The sequence below is a fragment of the Glycine max genome, chromosome 5 (genome assembly GCF_000004515.6).
Source record: "Glycine max cultivar Williams 82 chromosome 5, Glycine_max_v4.0, whole genome shotgun sequence".
NCBI lineage: Eukaryota > Viridiplantae > Streptophyta > Magnoliopsida > Fabales > Fabaceae > Glycine > Glycine max.
This window is the reverse complement of record NC_038241.2, coordinates 35,296,999-35,309,047: the sequence shown is the minus strand read 5'-3', so window position 1 is coordinate 35,309,047 and position 12,049 is coordinate 35,296,999. Positions and strand designations below refer to the sequence as shown.

The 12,049-nt window shown below is 32.0% G+C and overlaps 1 protein-coding gene across 3 annotated transcripts; it reads left to right on the top strand.

The window, feature by feature from the left end:
- Positions 1–545: 545 nt before the first annotated feature.
- LOC100500578 (protein HIGH CHLOROPHYLL FLUORESCENCE PHENOTYPE 173, chloroplastic) lies at positions 546–7,072 on the top strand. 3 transcript variants are annotated; one of them, XM_041015541.1, is made up of 17 exons: positions 583–685; positions 1,200–1,227; positions 1,305–1,445; positions 1,578–1,723; positions 1,852–1,902; positions 2,352–2,486; positions 2,689–2,712; positions 2,859–2,970; positions 3,472–3,597; positions 3,698–3,747; positions 4,643–4,801; positions 4,887–4,982; positions 5,065–5,183; positions 5,272–5,395; positions 5,871–5,984; positions 6,158–6,238; positions 6,604–7,072. In XM_041015541.1, exons 4-17 carry the CDS (start codon positions 1,622–1,624, stop codon positions 6,748–6,750), a joined length of 1,440 nt encoding a protein of 479 aa, XP_040871475.1. In that variant the 5' UTR covers positions 583–685; positions 1,200–1,227; positions 1,305–1,445; positions 1,578–1,621; the 3' UTR covers positions 6,751–7,072. The 3 variants fall into 3 exon arrangements, with proteins under 3 accessions (XP_003524972.1, XP_040871475.1, XP_040871474.1); XM_041015540.1 differs by having other exon boundaries at positions 1,562–1,723; XM_003524924.5 differs by having other exon boundaries at positions 546–685; positions 1,200–1,445; positions 1,562–1,723.
- The last annotated feature ends 4,977 nt before the right edge of the window (positions 7,073–12,049 follow it).

The following is a 12,049-nucleotide window of genomic DNA, read 5'->3' as shown; positions in this document are numbered from 1 at the left end:
TTATTTAGTATAATTTTTATTTTTTGTCATGTTTTAGATATTAATTTTTAAATTTAAAGTAATTTTATTTTTAAATTAATAAATTAATATCAATTGAAAATTGATTTGAAATATTACAATACATGTAACTTTGTGATCATTTTTATTTTAATGGAGAATTTTGTAATTTATTTCTCAGTTTAATTTATTTTTTAATTAGTTTATGAATTTTTATTTAAACAAAAGATAGATTAATAATTATTGATGTAAGAACTTTTTAAAATAAAAAAAAATTAATTAAATAAAATTAAGGATACCAATTGAAAAATTAAACAAAATAATAAATGAATAAAATTAGAAACCATATAAAAATGATAACAATTAATGCAAATATTTTATTTTACTTTTATATATAGATAGTTAATAGTTCCATTCAAAAAGAAAAAGTTAATAGTTAATTGTTAACGAGAGAATAGATTAGAGGGAAAAGAAAGGAAAAAAAAAAACAATAATAAGATAAAACAAGCGTATTCTAGAGCCACGTCAAATGAATGAGTTGCATTTGTGGTTCATATGAATCCTGCACTGTAAATATCATATCATAGCAACCTTAACTTGACAACATATTCCTACGATCACTTTTCAAATGGAAGCGTTTTACACAACTCTCTCCTCCCCTGCTTCCACGTCTGTTCTCAATTTTCAGGTACCACTCTTATGTCTTTGGAAGAAATTCTAAGCTCGCTATTTATTGTTTGATCACTTTTACACTCAACTTGCATGAATTTGCTAAGCCAAGATTAAAGAAATTATCTGATTTAATCCTTTTATTCTTATTGTTCAGTGGTTATCTGGGAAGTTCATTGAATGTCTTTTCTGAATTTCTTATTTTGAAATTGAATTGCAACTGATATCTGGACTAGAAGCATTTGTATTGATATCTTATAATGATATTATCCTTTTATTCTTATTTTTCAGTGGTTTATCTGGGAAGTTCATTAAATGTCTTTTCTGAATTTGGTTGAATTTCAAAATATGAAGTTGAATTGTAACTAATATATGGACTGGAAGCATTTGTATCCCTTATTCATGCTAGCTGATTCTAATTGCTGTTGTTGCTGAAAATGAAACTACCCACTTCATCATATCTAGTGAAAGTTTGATACTATTTATGTCATTTTTACTTCATGTTGTTGCCCTTCTTTTAATTCATACTACAGGGCTCTGAATTGCCTAGAAGAAAGCTTTGTAAGAAATCTTCACACACTATTTTGGCATCACCTACGCTGCCTAAACCATTTCTTCAGATTTATGGTAGACCTCAGACATTGCTTTATAGGTCAACCAGACTCTCTTCTGGAGCACATAGAGTAACAATATCAGCTGAAGCTGGCAGACAAAATTGGGATTTTGGAAGATTTGTAAAAACACTGTTCTTCTTCAATGGGTTCCCATCTCCTGCTAAGGTAACACTTTATTCAATTTTCAGTTAGTATAACTAGAGAGTAATAGGAAGAAAAGAGAGAGGTTGGTGTGGAATATGGATCAACTAATGAGTATTCTTTGTTTCTGAATTGTGAAGTTCTTTGATTTTCTAGTTGAGAAACTATCTGATCCTTCCCCAAGTGAAGTGGTTAACACAATGGGAACTTCTGATATTGTCCTGGTAGCTGGAGCCACTGGTGGCGTTGGTCGAAGGGTGGTTGACATATTACGGAAGAAAGGAATTCCAGTCCGAGTATTGGTATTGTTGTTAACTTACCTTGCTGACAAGAGAAAAATATAGAAAAAAAAAGCTTAGAAATTTTCGTTCTGTTAATTATTTAATTCAGCGCATAACAAACATTACATTTCTGTATCAAATTTTATCAGGTTAGAAATGAAGAGAAAGCAAGAAGGATGTTAGGCTCAGATGTTGATTTGGTGAGTCACTTTAATTTAATGTACTGAAAGACTTTACAAATGATAAAATAAATATGTAGTTTCTTAGTTTGCTACAATTGGATTCTGAATTTTGCAAAAGTTAACAGCTTAGATTTCTAGTTATCATTCTGTTGAGAATGAGGTGTTATTGAACCTAAAATACAATGAATCCAGCAACGATGGAAAATAGATGTTAGTTTGGAGGTTATGTGTTTGCATAAGAAGAGATAAACAATTGACTTCTGGTCATTTGAAGTTCTTCGCCAGTTTTTGTGTATAAGATTTGTTAAAGTTTCAAGATTTGGAGGAAGAAAATGGTGTTCATCAGTGCAGACTTTCCTGGTATTTGTATTTTTGATTGAGTGATTGCATATAGTGTACTACGTAAAGTGATAGTTTCTTTTTCCTTTACTTCCTCTGCTGCCAACTTACATTTATGTTTATATAAGGTCATTGGAGACATTACAAAAGATAGCACTTTGATCCCTGAATACTTTAAAGGCGTGAAGAAAGTGATTAATGCTGCTTCTGTCATTGTTGGCCCCAAGGAAGGAGACACTCCAGACAGAGCAAAATACAGCCAAGTATGTCCATTAGCTCTATTAAGACAGTAGAAATTTGATTTTTCTTATGCAATAATCCATGCTTATCTATCACTGAGAAATGGATGTGTTAACGTTGACTTATATCAACCTGTTACTTGTCTTAATTGTTTTTGTTACATGATTGTTTGCTGAAGGCTTCATATTTATTTTTCTCTAACAGAATGAAATTATTTATGTGCAGGGAATTAAGTTCTTTGAGCCAGAGGTAGCTTACTGATTCTTCTTTTGTTGACATTATCTTCAGAGTCAGATTTGTTCTTGTCAATTTAATTTGGAAGTCCAGTTGGTCTGCAAGCTCATTTGGGAAATTCTTGAAGCTTTTTTTTCTTATTTATTGGTTGTTGAAAACAGATAAAAGGTGACTCACCAGAAAAGGTAGAGTACATAGGAATGAGAAATTTGATCAAGGCCGTGAAGGACAATCTTGGACTTCGAAGAGAAAAGCTATTATTTGGATTTGAAGGTAGATTACTAGTTGACAAAACAATTGATTGTGATTGATTCAACTTAATTGCCCGACCTAACTTTTTGACATATGCATGACCAGTGACCACCAAATTTAACTTAGGTGCATGACAATAAAAAGGAAACTTGTAGAAGCTGAATTAATTTTTATTTTCTTTCTTGGGGGTTGGGTGGTTGTGAGGCACAGTTCATGCATAAATAAGTGTATTAGCTAGCTGATAACTTTTGAAGACATGTTCCACTAGGCTAATAGTAGGAAGAAAACTTAAAAGGGTGACATACTGGTTTGAATTTTGAACTTAGAACATTAAGTTGCACGACTGATTGCAGCAGCCTTCTGAATTAGCAGAAGACCGTCTCCGTTTCATGGATTGTGCTTGCAACATGCTATAGTGAATATAATTACTGTTGGTTTGTACTTTGTATTGAGAGAACAAGTGTTTTTAGTTTTACTACTGTGTGTCCAGTGAATATAATTTGTTTTCTATTTTCCTTGCAGGCAATAATTACAGGCAGCTTCCTTGGGGTGCTTTAGATGATGTGGTGATGGGTGGAGTTAGTGAAAGTACATTTCAAATTGACCCAAGTGGGGGTGAAAATGGTGGACCAACTGGGATTTTTAAAGGTATGTGTCAAATTCTTGCAAATGCATGTGACTGCACTTTGGGGTAATTTGTAACCTGTGTTTTAATGCTTGAAATAATACAAATGTGTGTCTAGTTCAGGTGTTGTTTCTACAGCAAACAATGGTGGCTTTACAAGTATCAGAACTAAGGTAATATGCAATTATTTATATTAACTTTTCAATGAGGCCAAGCAAATGGCAATGACATACTTGATTAATATTGTTTGAACCAACTCTGACATAATCTTTTTTTCTAAATCTTGAAAATGACCTCAATGCTTAGTTCATTCGGTTTAATAAAAAAATATCCTATTCCTATGTCTTTATTCTTAAATCTCTTCTAAATTCTGATGGATGGACATAAACATTGAATTGCGGTCCTGGTTCAATTATAGTTTTAGATAAGTGTTCTGATACTGCCTTCTAATGTGGTTTTAAACTTTAAATCACCCTTTAGCTATTTTTTTATAGTAATTTAATAGTTCAGTGCTTGTGAAATGTATAATAAAGAACCATTTTTTTAAGCAAGGAAAGCATTTATTTATTAGGGCAGTAAGAAATGAATACACTTTTCCCCTTGAAAACATTTAACTGGAAGTATGAAATGGTGGAACAGAACATATCAACATTTAAAATATTTTGCATTTATTATTTTTTCAAGAGAGGGCGAGCCCTGGTGCAGCGTTAAAGTTGTGCCTTGGTGACTTGTTGGTCATGGGTTCGAATCTGGAAACAGCCTCTTTGCATATGCAAGGGTAAGGCTGCGTACAATATCCCTCCCCCATACCTTCGCATAGTGAAGAGCCTCTCGGCAATGGGGTACGAAGTTTTTTTTTATTATTTTTTCAAGAACTATATTTTTCCAGTTAGTTGAATTATTAAAGTTAAATTGTATGACTGCAATTATTTCTCAGTTTTGGGTGTTACTACCTGCCTGTGACTAGCTTTTATTCTTTGATTAACATATATTTTGATTCACTTTAACTAGTTACTTAGTGAACTAAGTTCTTATTTAAAAAGGAGAGTTTTCACAATTGGTTTTCAGAATTTCTCAGAACCTGAAAATCTTTCTGCATATGATGGTTTGGAGTTCCGCCTAAAAGGTGATGGGCGTAGATATAAAATTATTGTTCGCACAAGCAGTGATTGGGATGCTCTTGGTTACACTGCAGGTTTTGACACTGAGAAAGGAAAATGGCAATCAGTAGGTATCATCTATTGCAATAGTTGCTGTCTATATTATCTAATAATACCAACTCTCGTGTGTTTTGTTCTTTTGTCTTTCGTAGATTCGAGTGCCATTTTCTTCCTTGAGGCCTGTATTTCGAGCAAGAACTGTGTCTGATGCTCCACCATTTGATCCAAGCATTGTTGTATCATTACAGGCATGACTCTGTATGTCTTTTGGCTTATTAGAAATTTCACACTTGTTCTTATTTCTTAATGATGAAGCAAAACTCTCTGCAGCTCATGTTCAGCAAGTTTGAGTATGATGGTAAATTAAATGAAACTTTTGTGGAAGGTCCATTTGAGCTTCCAGTGTCTAGCATACATGCATATATAATAAAGGATCCAATAACCCCCAGGTATAGCCTTATCTTTGTGCTTCTTTCCCCTCCATTGTTTACCCTGATATACTTAATCTTTTGTTATACACCTTTGTGTCACATTTAGGTTTGTACATGTGAGCTCAGCAGGAGTTACAAGACCCGAAAGGCCTGGACTAGATCTAAGTAAACAGCCTCCTGCCGTTCGATTAAACAAGGAACTGGATTATATCCTCACATTTAAACTAAAGGTAAAAATCTGATGATGGATCCTTTTTTAACATGGATATATTACTAATTTTTAAGGTCTCCAGTTTGCAGAAAATTGATGTCTATCAAGGTCATTTTGGTCTGCAAAACTAGTTTTCTTGGTTAAGACTTTACTGCAAAATAGACTATAAATTAGGCTTCAGGTCAGGCCAAGCTTTATAAAGACCAAGCTAGGCTTTAATAAAAAGACATATATTAAGTAAATTGGTCCGACTTAAGCCTTCTAGTTATTAAGTCAACACTCAACGATTGGAGTTTTGCTATAGTTTTAGAGTGGTTGTTGACTATGAAATTTTTTCCCTTGTCATTCAAGTTTATAGAAAAGAAGTATTCATTCTCTATTAAGAGTGTCTGATGGAACCTCCTTATTGCTTGCCATAGCCTATTTAGTTATGCAATTCATATTTCCCTGCCACATACTTGTTCATTTGCTAAAAGTGGTTTATGTTGCAACAGGGCGAGGATTTACTTAGAGAAAGTGGCATTCCCTATGTAATCGTGAGGCCTTGTGCATTAACTGAGGAGCCTGCTGGTGCCGATCTTATTTTTGATCAAGGAGATAATATTACGGTACTGTGAAAACAAAAGATGGATGCTTTTCTCGGTTCAAGTGCTCTTACTAAACTACCAATCTCATGATATATTTCCGCTTCTTGATTTCTTTTTGGCAATTCATGGTAACTATATAGTAGCATGCATTTTGCTCATTTTTCCAAATGCCAATCTAATACAAAGCTTAACAGGGTAAAATATCAAGGGAAGAGATTGCTCTTATGTGTGTAGCTGCGCTTGATAGCCCTTATGCATGTGACAAAACATTTGAGGTCAGCCTTTTCTCTTACTATGTTCATATTTTTTTCCAGAATTTGTTTAGTATTTTTACATTTTCTAAATGTAATGTGAACTTCTCTTACCGGTGACCTCCTTTGTGGAGAGGAGAAGCCTGCTCCTTCCAGGCTTTGGCTCGAATAGTGATATTAGCCTTTTATTGAATATGCTGTTTCTGCTTCTATTTATGGAACACCACAATCATAGTGCACATCGGATTTTATACGGGTTAACTGCATGAAATGGTTTAAGATTGAGATAAATTGTTTATCCGTGTTCATGGATCTAGTAATTTGATTGCGGATAGTCTCATTCTATTTTGCAAGCTAGCTACACAATCTCATTCTAATATGTGTTGCAGGTCAAAAGTGTCATTCCATTTAGTGAGCCATTCACTGTGGATCCAGCAAACCCTCCTCCAGAAAAGGACTATGACGTATATTTTAAAAATTTAAAAGAAGGCATTACTGGGAAGGAAGCTCTCCAACAAAACCCTGTTTCTGTTTAGTTCGGCTATGAATATTGCAGATGTGAGAGTACCTTGAGAGCTGTACAGTTATTGATCTAAAGAGATCTAAACTTGACAAATCTGTGATACTACGTTTTTAAACCAAGTTAGATATGGCCTTTACCTTACAATCTGCATGTATATCCTGTCTCCAAACATGAGTCCTTTTCCTTCTAGCAAATAGGAATGCAAAGAATTTTTATATTCAGACTGTAAGAAGATAGAACTATCGTTTTCTTATTCATGTAACAGTTTTAGGTTTACATCTCTCAGCTGATGAGAGGAATGAGAATTACAGGAAGACATGCGTGGAGTTAGACAAGCCTAACTGTTTATTATTATTATTATTGTCGAAATCAAAATCCACACACCACACTTTTGAAAGTAACTTTTTTTTTTGTATCATTCAGAAAACAACAACAAAAACTACATCCTAGGAAAGGAGACACTGTTTTGAAAGTGCTTTGTTTTGACACTCTGACGTCTGTATATTATTGAGAATATACAGTTCTTTAGATGTTTTTTGGTATCACTTCTCAAATAATATTAGACAACTAGTATTTTTACTATCACAACTAGTTTTTTTTATATACAGATTTGTTTTGTATGTTATCAGAAAAAATGTGTTGAGAGCATGCCATGTGTAGAGGTTGATGAGCATCCAGTGCTACAGAATACAGATTGTTCAGGCACGTGGATTGGTTACCGGACCGAGGACAGCGCTTATACAAATTGTTTGAAATTTTTCAATAGTGTGTTGCTGTTCCTTCTTAATTACTCTGATAATCTCCTTTTCCTTAATAGCTGTAAGAATTTTATGACTCTAGATTTGAGTGGAAATTGGATCATTCCAAATTAATTTATAACATCTCTAACTCCTCCTATTTTGGGTTGTTTACGCAGTCTCTTCTTCCACTTGGAATGTGTTTTTGTTAGTAAATCATATCTTTTCATGTTCGACATGTTTTTATCATTAAAATGTTCTTTTTCCTTACAAATTTGATAAAATTATTTCGTCTCTGTAAAGTTTTTCATCGGTTTTTTGTTTTTATAAATTATAACGTGTTATTTTTTTTTTGTTTGGATATCCAAAACTTTTTTATATTGTTGGTATCATGGTATGTATAATCAATGTAATAAATGTTATATTTAGATGGGTTATATGAATAATCAATGTAGAAAATGTTACATTTGATTACATGTATAACTGATATAAAAAATTATCATCGTAGGTTTGAATATAATCAAATCTTATTTTAGATCAAAAAATAAAACATTATGATTTTATGAATATAAAAAATAGATAAAAAATTTTGTAGAGACAAAATTGAAACATTGTCAATTTTATAAGAATAAAAAATATATTTTAATCTATTTTAATTAGTTAACCTAATTATTGGATGCAATTAAAATAAGGATTGAATGGGTTTTGGTTTTGGTTGCTTAGTAAAAAAATATTAAACTCAATCTATCCCAACTATATTTTATTAAATTGGGTCTTAAATTAGACTCAACTCAATCCAAATCATTTATACATTAATTTTATTATATTATGAATAATCTCAATATCCTTCTATTAGAATTTGTTAAATATCTTTTTGTTATTAAAGAAAAAAGGTTGGGTGTATAAAGATCTGATTATAGGAAGAATAGAAGAACATTAGCATTAGCAAATGCAAATCTACATTTCCCACATTTTTTTTATATTTTTATCTCCTATAATTTACACTAGTCTAGCTTGTAAACATTTTACGACGTAGGCACAAAATTCAATGCTCCACTAGCTATTCCAATATCCCAATGCTGGGGAAAAGACCCAAACAAAAGTGTTACATACGGCCCCATTATGCGAGCACGATAAAGATAATGTATATTTTTCTTACTATTTTTTTATAGGATCTTGCTAGTAAACTTAGGCAATCAATAATAAAATGTTTTTGTTTAAAAGCAAAAACCAACAATGTATTTATCTAAAAAAAAACAAGAATGTATTACTAATATTTTTTTTAAAGAGAACATTTATTTTTAATTTCTTAATCGTGTGTTGGACACTGACTAATGTCTGTCATTTCTATATGAATACGAGTTTTTTCTAAAGGATTTTAAAACATTGCTTTAATAGAGAAGAGGAACAGTGCTGACCCAACCCTACCATATATATCAAAATGTGACTATTAGCATCTTAATCAATTGATGAACAACATACATTAGAGATGGCAAAGGGACCCAAAGGTATTGTATGAATCGCATCAGAAAATAATGGGTAAGAAATTGATAATATATATATATATATATATATATATATATATATATGTATGTATATGTATAAATTCACACATATACATGACTTTTGGCTAGAGAAAAAGAAAAGAAATACATGTAAATTCCTGTGAATATGATAAAATAATCATAGGAAATTTTTGGATTAATTCCCTTTGTATTCTAAAACAAGAAACATTGCTGAAAAACCTACCCACTTTTGTTTACATTCAGTATCAGGCACAACAGAACACCTGCAAAAAGAATAAAGGTATAGAATTTTTTTTCAGTGCAAAATATGAAAGAAGCAGAGGAACCAATGGAACAGGGAAAGATAAGCAAGAAGTATTATCATTGTACACTGAAACAAACTCTGAATCTTTTGCCACGTCTTGGTGCATTTTTGCTTCTGAGTCTTTCAAGCATTTCTTGCTCAGTGAATATTCTTCCCGGTGAGCTCAAGAACACCGTGCGGGGAACTGGAGGAGACCACAACCCACTTTGCTCATAATCAAAATCGAACTCTGACTCATCATAGAACTTCTCTAGCAACCTATCGGACACACATTTTGGAACATGTTGGACCTGAATCTTCTGTGGAGATAAGGTCTCATGGGGCACGTTGGTTTTAGCAAGCATTTCACTCGGAGATATATTATGAGTGATGATGGTAAAAGAAAAATTTGAATGATATTGTTGTTGATAACACGCCAATGTGGTGCATGTGAGATAGTGAGAATACAGGGTGGGAGTGATGTAGCATTTGAAATGGAGACAAATCTTATGAGGGATGATGCAGAAGTTGGGAACTGTGACAAGGACGTGTATGGCTCTATGCAATCATAGATGGGTCGTGATCACCATACTATGAGATATTGAGATTCTTTTGGTGTTTCAATGCCAAGTGTTCAGTTTGTTTGGTATTAGAACTTGCATTTAAATATAAGGGAAAAAAAACTTAAATATACTTCTTTAGATGTTTTTAATGTTGTTCTCCAGTTAGAATTGATGTTCTAATTTACATTGGTTACTATGCCAAAATTTCGGTGGCATTTCTCTTTATTGAAAACAATACTAAAATTACATACAGAACTGTATCTAAGTTTTGTCTGCGAAGAAGTTCCTAGAAGTAATGTATGAGCAAAAACTCAGTTTGGCCTGGCCCTACTTAGTGGCTTATCCTAAAGCTTTTCCATATTGGTTGGTAGTGAAAACAGAAGCATGTGTAGATGAGACTATGTGAGGCCAATCATTTCTGGGACACCCGTTTATGCATACCTATATTTCATATGCATATATGTTAGGTATTATGTTAAAATAATATTTGAAATTTTGTGCATGTTCGGTTGAATTGTCTGAGTAATTTATAAACATGGAATGAAGACGACGTGTTTATTTATTGAATGATTAATAAAGAATGCACATGGGGTTGAAAATTTGACCAAAAATTCGGACAACTCAAGCCAGTAACTAATCTGTATTGTATTCCTTTCTCAGTTTCTCTTATGTTTTCAGCTTTTCTTTATTATATGAAATATTTAACTATACACACACGGTTCTCCCTTGGTGGAAGATGTAAAATGGCATGGGAAAAGTTTGATTCGTTTTTCCTTTCGTTTTCTTTCCCTTTGTACTTATGTTTATGTGCGTAACATGGGGGCCTAACTCTGCTCTTTATTTATTCTATCAGATTCTGTTTTCATATTTTAGGTAAAAAAAAAAGGCGGAAATGAACCTGAGGTATCAGCATCCTAGAAGTAGAAACCTTACACGCAAATTTTTTTATCATCATTTCACTAACTTCCCGGGTGTCAATAATGATGGTTAAGAATGATGCCTCTGAATTGGTTCATTTTGGCAATTTGGCTTTGGGATTTCCCTCCCTTCGTCCCCAAAAATTTCAATGACGAAAGATAAAGAGAAAGGTACAAAGGAATGATGAAATGACCTTATGTCACTTGAAAGGATTTAATATGATTTCCTTTGCAATTTTTTTTTAAAAAAATTGAGTTAAAATTTTGAATGGAAATTTTGGAATTTTTTTTATAATTTTTTTTAATGTGATGGACCGATGGTTGTCGATCACTGTGCGAAAAATTATAAAAAGCATCATAAAAAGATAGCTAATATTGTAGGAGAAAAAGATTATACATTTATAAAAAGTTTTACATTATCATTTAATTATAATTTATTATTTATAGTAAGTTTATTAATTTTTATAATCATTATTTTAAAATTCATATCAATAATAATTTATGATTTTATTATCTTACTAAGGTCATCCTACTAACGATAAGGATAATGTTGGGCCTTCGAAACTGAGGTCATATATCTATGGGGTTGCTATTGTCACTATCACAATTTTTAATTGCAGTACCAAGCATGTGGAAATGATCATTCTATACTTCTGAGTTTCCTATATCCCCATTTCTTCTCTATTCTTCTCTCATTTATCCATCATGACACCCCACCACCCTCTTCATCTCTCACTTTTTTCTCTTCTAATCTCTTTCATTGGATATATATGAGACTTGATAAGAACATTTTAATTTTTTTAGCCAATAAAATTGTGATTCCATTTTTTTAAATTTTTGAAATTCTCAATGGAATCATGATTTCATTTTGTATTTACATAAACAATAACATAATTTCATCATAAACAAAAATCTAATCACATTCTCATTGTGTTTTTGTCAAAAGGGTAATTTTGAAATAAAATGAAAAGACACCCTCTTGGGTTGTGGCATTAGCAATTTTGGAAATGAAATAGTAACTCCCTATCTCTATTCGTAGAACGCGCGACAATTACATGGGCCTGTCAGGTAAGGAAAAATAGATGATAGTGAGGACTGCATGATAAAGTGAAATTATAATTATTAATTAAAATTTAACAGTTAATGTTTAATAATTTTTAATTTATTATATAAATACATACATATATTTATTTTTATAAAATCTTAATTATTAATTAAAAATAGTATATACGTATATTTTTTTAATTAATCATTGTTAATGGTAATGGTCTTATCATTTTCTATTT